The 21,166-nt window shown below is 40.8% G+C and overlaps 1 protein-coding gene across 1 annotated transcript in view; it reads right to left on the bottom strand.

Annotated features, from left to right (window-relative positions):
* LOC306917981 (uncharacterized protein) overlaps positions 1 to 21,166 on the bottom strand; it is a gene marked incomplete at its 3' end in the record, with an annotated part of 68,952 nt that overhangs the window by 39,794 nt on the left and 7,992 nt on the right. Inside the window, exon 5 of the mRNA XM_079530881.1 lies at positions 17,946 to 18,083. Within this exon, the coding sequence (XP_079387007.1) occupies positions 17,946 to 18,083 (138 nt within the window). The remainder of the gene's footprint in view (positions 1 to 17,945; positions 18,084 to 21,166) is intronic.

Raw genomic sequence — 21,166 nt, 5'->3', positions numbered from 1 at the left:
AAAACTTGGGGATTAGAGTTCATATAAATTGGCAAACATAACATACAGCTTTCTAGAGTTGTGGACCAAAAAACAAAACATGAATAGCACTAGTGTGTGAAGAATATTTAATAACGGTTCTGTGCAGTTTGCAGTGGTGTGGTGTGTCAAGGAAGTCCAAACGGAGAGTTTCTCTTTGTCTTAAAAGTCGTATCCAAGTTTTATTGAAAGAGGTACGAATGCAGTTTTACAAGGCAGTTTTCGGGAACAAAGGCCCTTGGAGTCACACGCACACGCCTATTCAAATCAGCTTAGTACGAGTGAGCACACCATCGGAACGAAAACAGGTAGTCTATATACTAATGCAAGTTTAAAACTCCCCCCCCTCTCTCATGAGGGTGGGACTCAGAATTGTCCTTACTTACTGGCCAATCAGTGAGCCAGGACTGTCAGGCAAGGGTTCCTATGAGAACTTAGCAACAGATGAAACTATACTAATAAGAATGAATGTACCATATAAAATATACAGAACATTATTTGACACCTGCAATGAAATAGTTAGACTGTATTCTTGACTCTAGATGCATATTTGACAAAGATACGTTGCATTCATGACAGACAGGACAGACAGATAGAGCCGAGCAGAGCTTGACCTAAAATATGCCATGCAGCTGTTATCCCATGGATGCATCTAGGGTAAGGAGTTCACGCAGACCCCTGTGGGGTTTAATTACCCCCTCTGTTTCTTCAAGCCTAGTTGTAAATAACTAAGCGTAATCTCAAAGGATCTTACCGTGAGCCAGTTGCCACAGATTGCATTGTATAGAAAAACAGCTGTCCCAACTTACGCTCTCCTCTTGTGTGCAGTCTATGCACCTGGCTGTTTTATAATATATCAACTGATTGATATATATGTGTCCATGTCTATAATATATCCATCATATTCCTCCCTCAACAGGCTTTTACGCCTGTTGCAATACAATTACAGGATCAGAATTCATAACCTGCCAAATTAATTTTTCCAAAAATAAATCATTTTTTTTTCTTTTTTCCAAAATGCAAAATTAATTATTAAACCATAGTTTGACGTGACACGTCCCAATGTAGGCCCCCCTAGATACAGGAGCATTTTGTTAACTACCTGAATTGTATCAAATTAGAACAGAACAAGCATAGGGCTTGTTCTGTTGTAGGACAGACCTGAAACTGAAAACAGAAATTAAACTCCTTCTTTAACTGAAATCCTATTTAGACTAAATCAAATGCCTATATTGATTACATTCAGATACCTGTAAATGAAAAGTTAACACTTAAAACATGAAAAAATGGATTTAGACAACGAAAATAAAACATCTCTAACAACAGTACTAGACCAGTACCTTGTTAAATCTACTTGAGCTGTATCAGCACAGAAAACAACAAACACAAACATGAAAACATAACATCTTTCAACATTAATCAAAAACAACGATTCTTTTTTTTTTCCATGTCACAAACTGTTCAATCGGACGTCCAACGCGCGGTAGGAAATATCCCACAATTATTTTTTCGCCTATAGAATAACAACGCTTGGAAAATCCTCCTTGATTCTCAGAACTCGGCATAGTTTGCATTGACTGATGAGGGGACGTAGATCTCTTAGGTTTGGGGCGGGGGCAAAAGTGGACTGTAGTAGGCAGAAGACAACAGAATCTCCTTTGAGCATCACAAGGCTCTGATTCTGAATGACAGCTTATTGCTTTAGCCATGTCAATCATGACAGCAGAAGCATCAAAACGCTCCCTTCTCCATAGCAGCAGGAGAACAACACTCCTTTCTCCAGTGTGAACATAGGAGATCCTTGTAGTCTCGGCTGCAGAATAGTGGTCGGGTTGACACCTCTCCGGCTATCTCAGTGGCCGTGAAGGTCACCTGCTGACGATAGAGGCTAGGCGAGAAGCATTCTGTTGTGATGGCAGCTGCCGGTTGACACACCCCCCTGGATGCTGTCGGGTTGCCACTCCCCCTTTTTGGTGCTGTCAGATGTCAGTTGTTGACACGCCCCTGGAGCGGGAAATCACTCCGGTGTAGATGACCAGAATGGAACCCTCTCCCATGTCCACCTATTACCACCTATTAAAGGGTGACATGCAGCCTTCCTCCAAAGAAAGTTAGAAGTCCCTCTCAAATCATGCGGTTAGAATATTAGTCCTCCATGCAAAAATCAAGAAAGTGTGTTATAACATATTAGTCCTCGTTTTGACTTTCATTTATATACCTCCAATGTAATTTAATTCCCCTCAAAGCACCAACAACTCAATTGCAAATCATGGCATGTTCCCTTTGTTATTTTGACAACCCTAAAACAATTTAGTGTGACTTTCTCTGACATTAATCCCACTGTTTTGTATTAATCTCTCTTGTTCTGGCATGGCAAAGTGTGTATTAACCATGGTTTTTGAGAGAGAGATTACATTTAGACTATGTTAAATGCAAGAGACTTGACCTCTATAATATAACGTGTATATAGTATAAAATAATACAACTCCCCCCTTTTTCCTGGGAATCCAACATCCCCAGGAAAATACAGAGAAAACAACCAACACGCACATGCTACCCCTCATGACCGAACAAACCACCGATATTGAATCACAGACCGTCATCATCGCCCACTAAAAATCACAACTACTTAGCACCTATAACAAAGTAAAATTTAAGAACACAAAAGGATGTAATCTCCAACCACAAAGATAATAGAAAGTGAGCTCTTTTTTTTTTTTTTTTTTTTTCGTTAGTCACCAGTTTATCACCTCACCATGAAAGGGAAGGGGACGGGTTCCCCTTTCTTGTACAAGCGGTAAAAATAACACTTGCCCTAATGTTAATGTCCAAAAGAAAAAATCAGCAGCTTTCCCAGAAATGTCAAACAAAAATAGACGATCAATGACTGACACACGTTACCTCAGCCGTCATAGTTGTAGTCCACAGATCTCCGCCCGGTAAACTTGAGCCGCAGGAACTCTTACTGAGGGTCAGGTGGTGGCACAGGCCAACCACGACAGGTGCGCAACGGCTGGACGGGCGCCATCACCCCACGCCATCCAAATGACGCTCCCCACGACGGCTGTCCCTGCCAGGAGCCGGGCGGCAACTGTACACAATACCGCTCCACATGTGACAAACCACCACATCTGAAGCAACCTTGGTATCGCGGCTTGGGACCACGGCGAAAACGCTGACGAGGCTGGACGTCTCTAGGAAGAACAGAATGGTTGTCGAGCAATGGAACGTCATGTGGCCCCGCCACCCTGAGAGGTGCCTGAACGACTGGTGGACCGTTCTGAGGCAGCGGGGCTGAGTCCACTGCACGGGCCGCAGTCTTCAAGGCGGTCTGCACACCCTCAGGCAGGCCTTGTTCAATTTTCTCTCTCAGAAGAAACTCGGCTAATTCCTGTTGAAAACATTGTAACTGTCTCTTATGCAACTGCCTTATCGTCCCCTCATCCTCACGCTGCTGGGAGACAAATGTCAGCGGAGGTTCTGTAGCATCCAAAGGAGAGAAAACAACATCAGAAGGAGAGAAAACATCAGAAGGGCGAACATCCTTACGATTCCGTCGCTTTACCATCCACACGTCCGTGGCCTCAGGACCCCCTCCCAGAATCAGTCCACCACTTCCGCCGTCCGGTCGTTGTGGCACCGCGATCGTTGATGCGTCATCCGGATCGGGGCTAGAAAAATCTAAGTCACGTGCATCAAAAACGCAGGCTCCTTCATCAGGAGAGCGAACGGATGTGGACAGAGTGTCCTGTACTGGGGACCCATCAACGGATGTGGACAGGGTGTCCTGTACCGGTGACCCATCAACGGATGTGGACAGGGTGTTCTGTACTGGTGACCCATCAACATGACATTGGGCATAAGCCTCACACATTTCCTGTCCTCTTTGGAGAAAGAGATCCATCAACCTTCGTTCTGCCCTAACCCTATGCTCCAGGACCAGTCTATAGTCCTGTATTCGTACGTTCAAGGCATTGATGACAACTGGAGAAAATACGCTATCCTGTGGCCATGGGCCAGAAGGGCCCCATAAGTCCCATTTAGAGTCCCATTCGACCAAAATTGAAGTTAATTCGGCCATCAGTCCATTTGGTGGGGAGGAGCATGCGTGTGTATGTGACCCACTCATACTGGAGCGGTATATGGGCACACCTTAAGGTCAGAGAATATTGAATTACAATTATAGTCACTTCTATCGCTACTATAAGCACCCACAATTGTCCAAAAATAACCCCCCTGTGATGCAAAATTACCCCATATATTAGTTGTCAAAACCCTAAAGGAAACACACTGATTCACAATGGTCAACCTGAAAACCAGTTATTAACGCGGTTATCACAGGAAGCATGTACACCGTGAACTGTATAGCTATATACAATTCACACGAATAGATACAAAAATATGTATCTACAGGCGGAAACAAAAGCAACGAAATTTAGGTGTTCAGAGACAGAAACCAAATTAACCTATTATAAAACTCAAATATCCTCCTATAACATAGTGTAGTGAAAAGGGTGTCATTAACCGGAAAATCACAAATGCAGTGACTTCCCAAAAATCCTACTGTGTATTAGTACCCACAATAGCCCCCCTTTAAACTTAAACTAAGTCTACAATAAACAATACAAACCAAACAAATTGTTAGAACATGTCACACACTGAATGTTTCAAGACAAGGTTACCCTGTGAGTTGAAACTGGCAGAACAACGTCTAGTCATGTAACAGTCATGCACCATCACCCATGCAGGTTAATAGAACTCGAAAACAAAAGATGGGGCTAACTCCCTACACTAAAACTCACGTATATCCAAATGGACTACCAAATGGTTTTACTTTTAAAAAGAAAATCGTGAGAAGGGGTTTTAAAAAACTAACTATAATTACGGGCCAAAAATGTGTTACAAAAAACGTGGTAGGCCATATCATGAATAGAGTATTGACCGGCCTCCTAAAAAATGTACACTATAAATTCAAGTATACACACCAAACACCTGGGAATATTCCTACCAGTTGTTCAAAATTAAGACAAAAACTTTGTCAAAGAGAAGGCCGTTCCAATACTCACCCATGTATTGTCCACCACGCATGCAACTGAAAGAAATAAAAACTGAAAATGTTACTACTTAATCACCTGAAAAAGGAAACAATTAACCTACGATCAATCCATCCTAGCGACAGATTAACTTTATAAAAATGTAAACTGTCGAGTACAGCCACAGAAATGGTATTTATAATTAATGACGGATTTAATAGACATGTGTATCTGTATCCTGCAAACATTTGAGCTAAAGGGAGTAGTAGTCATATCCCCTGATTCCGAAATCATCAGTAACAGAAGAGAACAACTACAAGGCCCAAAGATAATATAACCTGGTCGCCAAATGACGACTCACTCTGTTGTTACTATTGTATATTTGCACAAGACGTGCCCACGAACGGATTACAGATTGACGTTTGTCAACATAAGGACAAAGAATCCACTATGTTGTGGAAATGACTGGTACATCCTACACATGAAATACATTGCCCCTCAACCCCCCTCACAGTAACCCTCAAATGAAATTTCAACCACATGTCACAGTAAGGTGACATGAAAGATCTCTCAGAAAGAGATGAAGGAAACATTGTAACAATATGCCATTTAGTGGTCAAAATATATAAAAAATATTTGTCAGCTGGTATGCTGAATGTCATCTTACTACAGAAAGGATGTAATAAACCTAACTATAGTAAAGATCTTTGAACAGGGGTAGCCATCTGTTTACTGTAAATAGCCCCCCAATAAATTTGCTCACAGCTCACAGTGGGTCTTTTTAAAACAAAGGAGAGGAGATAGCCCTAAAGCTCTCTTCACCTGAAACATAGTGTTGATTCAGGGCGATAGCGATCCCCCCTCCTTCTGGAACTAAACAAGTTATTTATTGAGGGTGTAAGGAAGGGATTTTAGCTCTCTCCCCCTCTTTCCCTAAAAGCACATTCCGTCAGAGCATGCTAAAATTGTCATTGCAATTCCTCACACGTAGCTCTGTATGTATTCGCTCATTTAACTATCACTCTTAGAATGGCTTCTACTAGCAATATTTCACCGGACATAGCTAGAACCTTTTTGAAGTAAGTCTAGTATGAAGTACATTCAACCATTCATTCACTCACACATACATTATTCTCAATCAATTATCGTGATATCACACACACACACACACACACACATGCAGGGGAATAGTTACCCCATCACCCACACTCATTTGCATACAACCAACCCCATACTGAGTAAATGGAGATTTATCTCACCCTACGCAACTGTTTTTGTCCCAGAATCAAATTACTCATGCAGAACTATATATAAATTTTACTAATAAGAACTGTATTTTTAACAATCCCTAATTAACCTAACTTTTACCTAAATGTAACCATTTCCAATTTGAGATGCATTTGTCATTTACCCTCTAAATTTTATTTGGACCCCCAAATTAAACCCACATTTTTAAACCTTAATTGTCCCCAATCTCTGAGTTTTTGAGCACAAGACAACAAAAATAGACTGAGCTGTTGTCTCCGTCAAAATTTAAATGAACCTCCCTACTGTAATATCTATATTATTCATTTAAGAAAAAAGTCAATCCACCTTTAAACAGTCACTGATCTTTAAATAATTTCTCAAATATAATTTCACTCTTATACATTTATACACTCTAACGTACATGAATAGCCATATTATAGTTCCCTTATCTAATCTAGTTCATGCATCCAGTTTACTTGTTAACCTCCTATTAATTTTGTTTATTTATCTAGTTTGTTCATAAATGTATTAACCTATCACTTCCCCCTGAGCCATGACCAACATGGCTCATGACAAAAATCTGATCATCACAGAAAACAGTGCTACGCCATCCATAACATCACGCTCAGTACAACCATAGTCAGCAGAACAAACCAACTGACACACGCATCCATCACGCACCCACGCACAGGCACGCACTACACACATTGAGTACAGTCATACATACTCATCACGCAGGACTCTCACAGAGTTGATTTAAATCACTACCACGGTTCAGTAGTACTATTTTCCAACTCTTCAAACATAACCACTTCACACACACACGTATAACTTCACCCATGGGACAAGGTAGAAGGACAAGGAATCAGTCCATGTACTCTGTCCCATCTTGTGTGTGTGTGTGTGTGTTGACCCTCCGTTGCCTCAGTCAACACGTCACCACAGGTGGTCTATTCCGAGAGCATTCCTAAGTAATAAAAGGTCCCTGTCTGTTATATGACAGGATGAACTCACAGCTATTGTAAGCTCTAACAGATTGTTATCTTAGGCCATCTTTAGTGACTCCACAGCTAGCCTCTTGTCAATTAATGCAACCAGCCGTTCGAGTCCTAAAGATAATTGATTGATTGAAATATTTATCAACAGTTCGCAGAATTACAGTACCCTTTAAGCACAAACTCAACCCAAAGGCCGCTAACTGTGAGTGGACAGCCTACAAGAGGGTCCACCATTGTTCAATTCATCAAAAAATAGACTATACTGCCTGGCCTAACTGAACCAAACTTTTGTTTGTCGGTGAAGCCATCCTTACTGTGCAGAGCTATGCATGTCTCCTGGCTGGCAAAAATTGTTGCACAGCCCAACACCCATTCAGTACACATTCAAGACCGCACCACTCAACTCAAAAATGGTCTGATCATAATAGTCATTCTAGCAATTATTTTCACCCGGGTTGAATAAAAACAATATGTAGAAAGGAATGACACAAAAATGTAGCCTACCCATCTTTTCGTATTCAAAATACAACTTTCAAACAAACAGATCCAGACCACGTCTAAATATGTGCCCATACACATGCCGTCCAAGTGAATAAATAACATTATCAAAACCCAACAGAATTCGTTCTCTGGTCCAGCCAGAAAATGAACATCCTAGAGGCCTTCTAGACTGTTTTGTTCCTTCAATGAATACTCAACACAGACAGACAACATCCACAAAAGCACACATAAAGAGTAATCTAAAACCATCTTTAACCCTCGTATTTCGTATACAGACATATTGCAATGCCTTAAATCAATACAAATTCTAACGACACCTCCCCCCATTTGAGACATGAAACTTCTCCATGTATCAATAACATGCAGCCTCAGCCATAGGAAAGATAGACAGGATTCTGTCCATCATAAGAACAGTGCCAAAGCACCGGGCATCACCACAGGTATAAGCCACCCATAAAACATTCAATCACCCATACGGACAGACATACACAGACACCCACAGCCCCAGGCACACACATACACGCATCAAAAGGCTAGTTTGTCAAGCCAAAGACAGAGGAAACGAGTCAAACGACCCATGGCAGCACCAGAACACATGCGGTCACGTAACCCCAATAACGTCGATTAAATCAGAAATAAAACTGATCCACCCCAAAGGAAACGTCATAATTTCCCAAGGAAAACGGGAGCGAAAGAGAGGAGTGCACGCACACGCACGCGCACGGAACGGCACAAGGGAGCAGTAGTTGCTGACAGAAAGAACAAAAACCACGCCCCTAGCCAACCCAGAACAAACCCGCTCACACACCGGAAGTATGAGGAGACTGTAAAAAATAAAGAAACGCTCCCGAACGGGAACAAAGACAGTACGGCCACCAGATAGCCAGTACTCAAAGAGCCGCAATGCCACTGGGAAAACCAAAATGGCCACGAAGAGATATTAACAACAAGATGAGCACATCCAAATGAGCGTCACCCCAATGATACAAACAGCAAAAATAAATCAGCACGCCGCACGTCCCACCCAGGCCTCACAGGAAGAGCAACCATAAACACAATGAAAAGCAAAGCGTAACCTAATCGAATGTAAGACGCACGTTTAGTAATGCAGAAACATTTAAAAAGCGAAAAAAGATCCGATTCCTGGAAACACTTGCTCCTCATATAGGTTACCCACTCCCCCAAAACAATACGCCCAAACGTGGAAAGCAGTACGCTGACGACAAATCATTGGCAAAAGTGTAGCAACAACATAACATCGCCATACTTTACCTGTCCAGACCCTTGTCCACAGGACAAAGGAATACGACTCTGCCATCACATCCCACGCATCTGTGTGTAGCGCTGCTCAAAACAGACTAGCCCTTATACAAGAGAAATACTCATCTAATCCCAGAATAAAGCCGCACTTCCACACAGACCCACGCGATGTTTCAGCAAAAGCCCCTGTACTTTTCTTAAACAAAGGACCCCATACCCCGTCGAGCAGAGACCCCCCACCCCCACTTATACGAAGGTGTAAAACATTTAAACGTACACCCGTGTTTTTCCACAAATCACCGCTAGGAGGAAATAGTGCCAGCACAAAGCGATCATAACCAAACAATCACCAGAAATGCAGGCACATACCCCCAGCAGCAATGTAAGCAAAAAAAAACACAAGTACACAGCAGTGCGCGCACCTTATGCATCGTATATATATATACGTCACAAAATCCCTGTTTTGCAATACGCTCGCCGGCTCGTCTTACTGGGCCGTGCGTAATCCAGACAATCTCAGAAGAATAATATTAATAAATATTAATATTAATATCCAAAATTTCAGATTCCTATTCCATACGCCCAATAACGTAGGGCCTCAGTTTCCCTACTAAACACTTTCGGCTAGCCCTCAGGAATGCACAAAACCGTCCAAATATTGTGCACCCCATGTAATACGAGGACGGCCACGAAAATAGAACTTGGTCATGAAAAACGCTCGCAAACCGCGCGCGCCTTCCGGGACTCCCAGCGGGGCAGAACAGCACTGCGGCAACTGTGTCTGCTCGCATGCTACTATCCACAACCCCACCGGTTCCCCGAAAAACGTGTGCCGTTTGAAATCGCTTTAGCCTATAAGGTATATCAGAATCCACGCTCCCCCACAGGAAGCAAAGGTATTGTTCTATATGGCTACGCCATATCTTCTGCACGTTTGGCCAGGTATGTGTTTTTATAATGAACCGCCACTTTGACGGCGGAACATTACAAAAACTAGTTTCAACTTAATTGTCGTAAAAAATGAAATTTAAACCAGGGTTTAGGACGAGGTTTTTGCTCGCCCGGCGTTTACAGTTAAAATAAAACAATGGTAAATGGAATGCGTTGCCACTGCCTAGCAAGAAAAAGATAAATTCTCGCGCTCTGAGACACCTCACCACTGGCCTATTTGCACAGATCCGACCCTGGATCGAATTTACCAGGCTCCCCTCGTGAAAACAGCTGTAATAATAATTTTAAACTCACCCAGCTCAAGACGACGAGGGATCCTTCAGCAACCGGGCATCGGCACCATCTGAAGAATATTTAATAACGGTTCTGTGTAGTTTGCAGTGGTGTGGTGTGTCAAGGAAGTCCAAACGGAGAGTTTCTCTTTGTCTTAAAAGTCGTATCCAAGTTTTATTGAAAGAGGTACGAATGCAGTTTTACAAGGCAGTTTTCGGGAACAAAGGCCCTTGGAGTCACACGCACACGCCTATTCAAATCAGCTTAGTACGAGTGAGCACACCATCGGAACGAAAACAGGTAGTCTATATACTAATGCAAGTTTAAAACTCCCCCCCCTCTCTCATGAGGGTGGGACTCAGAATTGTCCTTACTTACTGGCCAATCAGTGAGCCAGGACTGTCAGGCAAGGGTTCCTATGAGAACTTAGCAACAGATGAAACTATACTAATAAGAATGAATGTACCATATAAAATATACAGAACATTATTTGACACCTGCAATGAAATAGTTAGACTGTATTCTTGACTCTAGATGCATATTTGACAAAGATACGTTGCATTCATGACAGACAGGACAGACAGATAGAGCCGAGCAGAGCTTGACCTAAAATATGCCATGCAGCTGTTATCCCATGGATGCATCTAGGGTAAGGAGTTCACGCAGACCCCTGTGGGGTTTAATTACCCCCTCTGTTTCTTCAAGCCTAGTTGTAAATAACTAAGCGTAATCTCAAAGGATCTTACCGTGAGCCAGTTGCCACAGATTGCATTGTATAGAAAAACAGCTGTCCCAACTTACGCTCTCCTCTTGTGTGCAGTCTATGCACCTGGCTGTTTTATAATATATCAACTGATTGATATATATGTGTCCATGTCTATAATATATCCATCATGTGTTTATACGTACTGAAGTGGAAGCCTCTGTCATGGTATCAGAATATGCATGAGGAATATGGTTGACCACAGCTGCAGACAGGGGCTTGAAGGCAGCTAGATGTTTAGTGACAATGCGACTAGCGAGAATGATTAAATCCCTTCTCATGTGGGCCTGTGTCTCAACAGTCGGTAGCGCGTCATAAATGTCATAGTCAATCACACTCTGAACTGGTTTCTGATCGCTGAGGTGGTGAGTTGGGACTCTGTCTTCCACAGCCACAAGGTGAGTCCAGTGAATAGACTTGTTAGCATGGCTAGTGGTTTGGTGGTGCACATGCAAAAAGAAATCAATATTGTCCAAAATAATAGAAAAGGTGGAAGGTGGATTTGGCTGTATTGTGGCAGGTTGGTGTGCTGTAGACTGCTGGGGTGCAGTAAGATGGGGCACTGTTGACTCGCGTGCTATGGGCTGTAAGGCTGGAGAATGGAGTGCAGTATGTTGGAGTGCAGTAGGCTGGAGTGCAGTGGGCTGTGGCGGGTTAGACTGTGTTGACACACCCTCTTCACTGTGAGATGTGATGTTCAAAAAACCTATTCCCAAATCAGATATGTCACACGGAGATAACTGAGAGTAGGTGAATTCAGCTGAACTGTTCCAAACTTGGAGCGACTCCTCTTCCTCTGGACACAGGTTAGCTGCAAAGACTGTTTTGTACTTCAGGAAGATCTCATTTTCTACCTTCAGCTGATAAAGAGCTTCTCCACAGAGAGTTGCCATCTGTTTCTGCTTTTTAATGGCACAGGTATGGCTTGTTGTTATGCTAAGTTTGGACAATCTCTGGAATACTGACTTCTTGGCACCACCATACTGCAACACACTGTTAATATAGTAGGAAAATGCAGATAATCGGTTCTCTCTCCCTCTGAGAGCAATAGCTGCAGCCGCACAGGCAGTATGTGGAGACTGCCTTGTGATGGTGGAGAAGATGGAGGAGATAAATGGAGCCAGACGCCTCAGGTCATTGTCCAGGGCAGCAAATGAAAATGTCCTTAATTGATCAGGGGAAGACCGCCGCAGCACAAAACTCTGCTTTTGGTCACAGAGAACACGGCATTCTTCCTCAACAATTTGTAAGACCTCAGGTTTCAGTTCCTCAACAAGAGCCCTGTGTAGCACAATTTGCTTGGCTGCTGCCTCCCAGTTCCCCTTTGCAATATGTTCAATGATTCCGGCCACATCTGGATGACACTGCAGCCTCACTCTTTTGCTTGGGTACTGGACAAACACCTATGTCAAGTACAGAAGATTATTCAGCATCTTGCGATACAGATAACTTCCTTTTTAACCACTTAAAACATATTATTTATTGTACATCAATAGTGTAAATAGCCTGTCTACAAGCTCACAGCGCATTTCAACATGGCACATTGTGATCTTGTAGATCTGCCCACTGAATGCTCAGTGAGCAGATCATGCTTAATGTGAACCTTTGCATTTTGGATAATTTCTAATTTCACATAAAAGTATTACATGCTGCCTTCATTGCTTCGATAATGTTAACACTCTAAAGATCATAATAACTAAGGTTATACATAAACAATATACAGCTAAGTAATACACAAGCAAGCTAAAGTAACATACCTCTGCAGTACTACTTCTGGATGGCATTTGCTTGGTTGTGGTTGCTGCCTCGGTTGTGAGGAGCTATGAGAAGGTCAAGGACAGAAGATTATTCAGCATTGTGCAATACAGATAACTTCCCTTTTAACCGCTTAAAATATATATTATTGATTGTACATCAAGTACAATAAGTAAATAGCCTGTCTACAAGCTCACAGCACATTTCAACATGGTACAATGTGAGCTTGTAGATCTGCTCACTGAATGTTCAACTAATTACACCAAATCTTTGTCTCTTTACTCCTATTATGAAACCCCTAAAATATGGATGCTGGGGTTCATGTGGTTAATAAAAAAATGATCTATGGGATCTTAAAATCAGTGGTGGAAGACAGGTACACAGATTCCTTTAGTAAAGTGAAAGTAGCAATACCACAATATACAAATAAACTTTACAGGCCTTTACATGTAAAAAGCCTGTAATCCAAATTTGACAGTACAAAAGTATTGGCAACAACAAATGTAAGTACCTAAGTATAAATTCTAAAATCTCAAAATGTAATTTTCCCCCATTTATAGACTACATACTAGCTTATAATGCATTGCATTACAACGCATTGTGAGCTTGTTCTATTAGCTCTACTATCAGTGGTGTAAAGTAAATAAGTACATTTACTCAAGTACTGTACTTAAGTACAATTTTGAGGTACTTTTACTTTACTGGAGTATTTTGAATTGTCTATACTTTTACTTCTACTTCACTACAACTCAGAGGAAAATGTTGTACTTTTACTACACTACAATTATTTGAAAACTTTAGTTACTAGTTAGTGAGCTTGTAGATCTGCTATTTTAAAACATTTTTGTACTTTTACTACATTTACTACAGTACTTTAGTACATTTTGATACCAATACTATTGTTCTTTTACTCAAGTAAATGTTTTATTCCAGACTTGTACTTGTAACAGAGTACTTCTACATTGCAATATAGACATTTGAGTACTTTTTCCACCACTGTCTATTATCAAGTATAACATAGGGCTTAATTACTTATTGTTTGTTTTTGTAATCAAACTAAATCTACAAATAACTTAAACTAAATATACTTAATGAAAGCTTAACATGAAACTTTGTCTTTTGGACTAAATCAAACACTAATTTAACATTAAAGTATTACATGCTGCCTTGATTGCTTAGATAATTTTACAACACTCTAAAGATCATATTAACTAAGGTTATACAAACAATTTACAGTTAGCCTAAGTAATAAACAAGCAAACTAAAGTAACATACCTCTGTAGTACTTCTGGACGGCAACATTTGCTTGGTTGTGGTCGCTGCCTCGGTCGTTTTCTGTGGACTGGCAACGGAGCACATCTTCTTTATTGACCGAGGGGTTTTAGAAGGAGTGTCCCTCGTCCTCTTCTCTCTATTCACACCATCAGCGTCGGCTAGACGGTTGTGCACTGACTGCCATTTTTTTAATGTGAGCAAATATACCTCCACCTTTTCAAGGACATGGTAGCATGGTATACATATGCGTGGAGACAGATCAGGCTTGTCCACTAAGGACACCCCAACTTCGGCGAATCTCTCACACAAGGGTTTATTTTTCTTATTGCCTTTAAAAAGTGCACGCATGCTCTGCAACGTCCCACCAACGTTCAGTAAGCTCACCCCACACAGCCGGCAGGTTTTTTGTACTACTGTATCTGACATGTCAAACTAGTGTTTACTTAGTTTTTACTATAGTTTTTTGATCGAGTCTCGAACTAGCGATACATTTATCAACAACAGTGTGAAAAGCATGGAGGGTGGCGCTGGCTGATGACGTAGGTTGCCTAACGCTACTCTCATTCGTTGGAACAACATCCAATCAGCAACGACGTTGACTACGTAACATATGTAGTTCTAGTGTAGTTCTGCAAAACCTCCCAATGGGAGGCTTTCCAGACTGATAAGCGAAGAGAGAAAAAAAAATCCGCCGAACGTAGCGAAGCAGGCTGGATACCAGGCTAGGTCAATAGTGTGGGTATAGAATCTACAATTACAGTGAAAGTACAGGGTAGTAATATGGAAACAAACCACGCTTCCTTTCACAGTACAGTTCCACCTTTCTTACAGGGTAACTTGAAAGGTTTTACCTATTAACGTTTTGAAAATGTATGTGGTCCAACTGTCTATTACTGTGTAAATAACTGGAAATTGCCAGGTAACATGTTCAAAACATCCTGGTGGGTAATGATGGATTATAACCTACAATTACAGTGAAAGTACATGGTAATATCATGGAAATAAGCCATGCTTCCGTTCACAGTACAGTTCCACCTTTCTTACAGGGTAACTTGAAAGGTTTGACCTATTAACGTTTTGTAAATGTGTGTGGTCCAACTGTCTATTACTGTGTAAATAACTGGAAATTGCCAGGTAACATGTTCAAAACATCCTGGTGGGTAATGATGGATTATAACCTACAATTACAGTGAAAGTACATGGTAATATCATGGAAATAAGCCATGCTTCCGTTCACAGTACAGTTCCACCTTTCTTACAGGGTAACGTGAAAGGTTTTACCTATTAACGTTTTGTAAATCTATGTGGTCCAACTGTGTAAATACCTAGTTATTAGCTGTTATATTAAAAATACACCATGATGGGTAATGGAGGATTATAATCTACAATTACCAGGTAGGTACATGGTAATATCATGGAAATAGAACACACTTCCTTTCACAGTATAGTTCCTCCTTACTTACTGGGTACCTATCAGGTAATTACATTGTAGTTGTCAGGGAATTACTTAATAACAACTGGCAATCTTGTCAGGGAAATACTTGGTAATTACCTGGTACCTAATGGGTAACTTACCTGGACAACCTGGTAAGTACACAGTAAATACTTATAAATACCCCGTAACTATCTGGTAGTTGTTGAAAATAATTGGTAATTACCTATAGTAACTACATGTAACTTGCCTGTTCGCAGAGTAAATACTTAAAATACTGGGTAGTTACCTGGTAATTACACAGTAAATAGTTATAAATACAGGGTAATTACCTATAGTTGTCAGGAAGATAATTGGTAATTACCTGGTACCTAATGGGTAACTTGCATGGTAGCAGAGTAAATACTTATAAATACTGGGTAGTTACCTGGTAAGTACACAGTAAATACTTATAAATACCCGGTAACTATCTGGTAGTTGTTGAAAATACTTGGTAATTACCTGGTACCTAATGGGTAAGTTACCTGGTAGCAGAGAAAATACTTATAAATACTGGGTAGTTACCTGGTAAGTACACAGTAAATACTTATAAATACCCGGTAACTATCTGGTAGTTGTTGAAAATACTTGGTAATTACCTGGTACCTAATGGGTAAGTTACCTGGTAGCAGAGAAAATACTTATAAATACTGGGTAGTTACCTGGTAATTACATAGTAAAAACCTATACATACAGTTTAATTACCTGGTAGTTGTCAGTAAAATACTTGGTAATTACCTAGTACCTACTGGGTAACTTGCATGGTAGCAGAGTAAATACTTATAAATACTGGGTAGTTACCTGGTAATTACACAGTAAATACTAGGTAATTACTAGGTAGTTGTCAGGAAATTACCTGGCAACAAGTGGGTCATTTACCATGGTAAGTTCCATATAATTTCCAGGTACAGTAAATAGTTATACATACAGGGTAATTACCTAATAGTTGTCAGGGAAATAATTGGTAATGACCTGGTACCTAATGGGTAAATACTGGGTAGTTACCTGGTAATAATAGTTATACATACAGGGTAATTACCTAGTAGTTGTCAGGGAAAATACTTGGTAATTACCTAGTAATTACTGCATAACTTACCAGGTAATTACCAGGTAAAACCTACTATTGCCATGAAGTTACCAGGTAATTACCTGGTAATTACCGTACCGTACAATGAAGGGTTACCATGATGTGTTAAATACTGACAAATGTGGACAGACTGAGGCTCATATTGTACTGAGCTGGAGGGAATAATGCAAGATGAAATGAAGTTCCATCATGTTGAATAGAAAATAAGATCCATACACAAGATAAAATTAAGCTCCATCACAAGGAACTATTAATGTGTATTTTATTCAGTCATGTTGATATTGTCAGATTATACATATAATTCAGATAAAGAAAGAAAGAACAAGTGTGCTTCCTCTGGAGACTGCCCTTTGTTTAAGGCAGTGGGTGCTCAGCTTTGAAAATAACTTAACTCATAAACCAACTAAATGGAAAAAGCAGCGCTCCAAAATAACAAAATGCAAGACTGGCTCAGATGCAACAATTTATCATGTTTATTTGAGAACGCTGACACGTAAAAAGTCTGATTTTTTTAAAAATACTTTAGTGAATTAGACTGACCATATGTCTTAAACTAAAGGCTTTTCGCCTGTATGAGTCTTCATGTGTCTTTTCAGATTAACCGCCTGAGTAAAGCCTGTACCACATACTGTACAAGAAAATGGCTTTTCGCCTGTATGAATCCTCATGTGTGTTTTTAGATATCTTGTGGTAACACAGCCTTTACCACATACTGTACAATAACATGGCCAATTGCCTGTATGAGTCATCATGTGTGATTTTAGAGTACTCGTCTGAGTAAAGCCTGTACCACAAACTGTACAAGAGTAGGGCCTTTCGCCTGTATGAGTCATCATGTGTGTTTTTAGATGACTTGTGTTAACACAGCCTTTACCACAAACTGTACAAGAGTAGGGCTTTTCGCCTGTATGAATCCTCATGTGTGTTTTTAGATTCCACTTTAGATTAAACATTTTGGCACACTCTGTACAATTGAAACTTTTCTTCCGTGTGTGAGTGATTTGTTTTGACGATTCCAAGTCCTGGGACAGCTTGTGCTGTCCTCCCACATTTTGTGTGTTTTGTGATATCAGTGTGTTTAAAGCTGACTGATCTCCCCTAGTCTTCTCCCACTCATCACTGTCTTCAGTGTCAGATTCAGAACAGTGTGAAGAGAGGAGCTGGTTGTCACTAGTTGGTTGTGATGTTCTACAGTCCTCTACATCAGCTTGTGTTTTCATGTGTACAGTTGAGGTACCGGCTACAGGCTCTGTCTCTCTGTTTTCATCATCATCTTCACTTTTCACTGCTAGTAATGTCAACGCTGATCCACCAGCCTCTTCTGGTCTTTGAAGTAGCGCCTCGTGTTCCTCTTTAATCTCTGGATCGTGTGGTTCCTCCTGGACCAGACTGGAGCTCCTCTCCTCTTCAGGTGGAACATCCTCTTTACACACAGGGACGTGCAGAAAGTCTACAAAAAAAAATACAATGTGTTATGACCCTTATGGTCTAGGAGCAAAGGCCCTGCAACATATTCAAAAAGAAGGACAACCAGATTAGCTTGTAGAGCGGCTATTTTCGCTGCAAAGGATACATTTGGCTTTACACTTCAGGCATTTATATTTTGCTTTATGGCGACGTTGCTTGCTGAAAGTATCTGACGTACAAGCAAGCTCAGTGTGTTGTGATGAGACACACTGTGGACTTTGTCTGTCGACAGAACTTCTTCAGTTCAGTCATGACTGTCGTTTGAGGTAATGCAACAAAGTTGTAAGAACGGCATATTATCGATTGTAGCATATTTATCATTTACACTTAAACCCCTCAGGCCCCTTTGGATGATGTTGATTGGCGCTGCACTAGTATAGCCTTTGCGTTATTGACATGTTTGTGGTCTGGCGGCTGGAATTTTGTGATGTGTGTTACCTTGCATGACTTTAATGTTTCAAAAACCACCGCTTGATTCACTCATGATTTCACACCTAATTGTTGAGGGGCGCTAGACCCAACTATATACAGGTTTAATGTTTGTTTTGTTTTAAAAACACCATTGACAATAAAGCGAATTTAAGGTTTGTTTTGTCTCGATGTTTGTTTTACATCATCATGTTGTAAGATGATAAGAGCGCCCCTCACTTCACACGGGTGTGATTTTGTTCCTTTAAGTAGCCTACCACACCTGGAGTGAGCATGTTTTTGGGGGGTTTGCTTTCTTGTATTCTTGCATCCTTGTTATCAGACCCTACAAACCATCCTGCGTGCTCAGATCAGTCAACGCCGGGGAACCTGGAAGCACATTCACTAAAAGCGCCGGACAGCGCTCCACACTCTTCTCCCTTCTGGCTCCAAAACTTTGAAACCTTGGCTGGTAATCCAGCATGACAGTGTGTCGCGGGTTCGAGTCCCGATCCCAACAAACTTATTGTGTGTCTTCTCTGCCCATCTCTCTCCCTGTTTCCTGTCTACCTACTGTAAATCTATCAATAAAGGCAGAAAAGCCCCAAAAAATATCTAAAAAGAAAAAACAAACAAACAAAAACTATGGAATGCACTTGTGACGGCCAGAGTCACAATTTACTCTTAATTGACTAATTGGATAATGAACAGGTCATCACCACTTAACAGACTTACTGCTTTTGGCAGAACGCTCCGCCATAAGGAATGTAATTACCTTCCGCTCCTGGCGGAATGCTCCGTCTGATAAGCTTTATTATTGATATCAAACCGGATCGCTGATTACTATTTTTTTATTATTATTTTGGCTCTGCCTTTCCTTCTTTAGCGATCTTAGACCGGATTGCGCAACCGTGCTGCCGTCCACCTCCCATTATACAGGCTGACTAAAAGCTGAATAACTCCTAATCTACGGAGCTCTCCGTGGTTTGGATAAAACGCGCGATGTTCGGAGGTCTTTGCTGATTATCCGGTGGTGTAGATGGAAACATTGGCGCTTTCTAGAGCAACGATGGCTATATTTTAGCTCGCTAGCATTGACGCTATTTATTTAGCATAAGATGGACGCCCACAACATCCGTTTCTGTGGTGTGTGTGCACCCTCTAAATCGCCCCCGCAGCCCTTGGCAGTCTGACGTTGGCTTTGCGTCCAGCAGGTGGCAGTAAACCTGTTAACGATGATTGACACCTGGCAATCTCCCTGGTCAGGATAAAGTTGCCACAGGTGTGTCACTCGGTGTGGGAGAAACAGTTTGCATGCTGGCAGCAGCTCTCAAAGACAGTGTCCAGCACTCTCTCTGCAATTTCTCTACCTGTTTTTTATTTTGGTCATTTAAGTAGCTCGAGTTGGAGCATGTTTTAGAAACAAATTCACTCACTGCATAAGAAGGCCTGCCGAGATTCTTCCAACTCCACTGTGCTGAAATCCAGGGAGGAGAAGTACACTGAGGTGATTTGCTGCAGGAGGATTGTTTCCCTATTTTTGAGTTGACCTAGTGGGACCCTAAACCACTCACAGGTAACCCAGACACTGTCACTGACAACAGGAGAAATACAAACACTTTAACATTTGGATGAAAACCACTTAATTAACAGCAAGCCGATCTGGTAACCCTTTATTTTACAGTACAGCAATAACCATGAAATTACATGGTAATTACATGGTTATTACAAGGTAGTAAGGAGTAATTACTGGGTATTTACTGGGTAATTACATGGTAACTACAGGGTAATAAACACAACAATTACTAGGTAATTATCAAGTATTTTCTTGACTACTACCCATTAATTACCATGTAATTATGAGTATTTACCAGGTAATTACATGGTAATGTAACCAGTAATTACTATGAAAACTAATCAGTAATTACTAGGTAATTATCAAGTATTTTCTTGACTACTACCCAGTAATTACCATGTAATTATGAGTATTTACCAGGTAAATACAGGAATTTACATGGTAATTACATGGTCATGTAACCAGTAATTACTATGAAAACTAATCAGTAATTACTAGGTAATTATCAAGTATTTTCTTGACTACTACCCAGTGATTATTAGTATTTGCCAGGTAATTACATGGTAATTACATGGTCATGTAACCAGTAATTACTCAAAAAATACAAAGTGTTCCCCAGTAAGTACTAGGTAATCCTTATGTATTTTCCTGCCAACTACCAGGAAATTATAACCTATATACTTCTTATCACTGTAAAGTTCAAATACATTAGCTGAGGCTAACTTAGCTTGTTAGAGCCCTGTTAGGCTACCATAGATGGCTGCCAATGTTAACCTAGCAACATGATTTAGCATAGCAAATACAGGCAAAAACGAACTTTTTAGAGAACACATAGATGAATTAATTGTTGCAACATTAATTAATATTGCACTGTATAAACAAACAATGAGCATACTTCCTGAAGAACGCATGTTAAGGTTAGTCATTTCAGATACCATTCATACAATCATCCATCCATGTCTGTCTGTGGCTGTGCAACCATCTCTATATAAAAACCCTTAAACTGTCATCATTGTGTCATTCTTGAGTTCATGGGCTACTCGTTGATTACAAACTGAAATATGGTTATTACAGGGAAGGTA

This window comes from Electrona antarctica (genome assembly GCF_951216825.1).
Source record: "Electrona antarctica genome assembly, contig: scaffold_40, whole genome shotgun sequence".
NCBI classification, from domain to species: domain Eukaryota; kingdom Metazoa; phylum Chordata; class Actinopteri; order Myctophiformes; family Myctophidae; genus Electrona; species Electrona antarctica.
The sequence above is the reverse complement of the archived record's forward strand: the minus strand, read 5'-3'. Positions and strand labels throughout refer to the sequence as shown.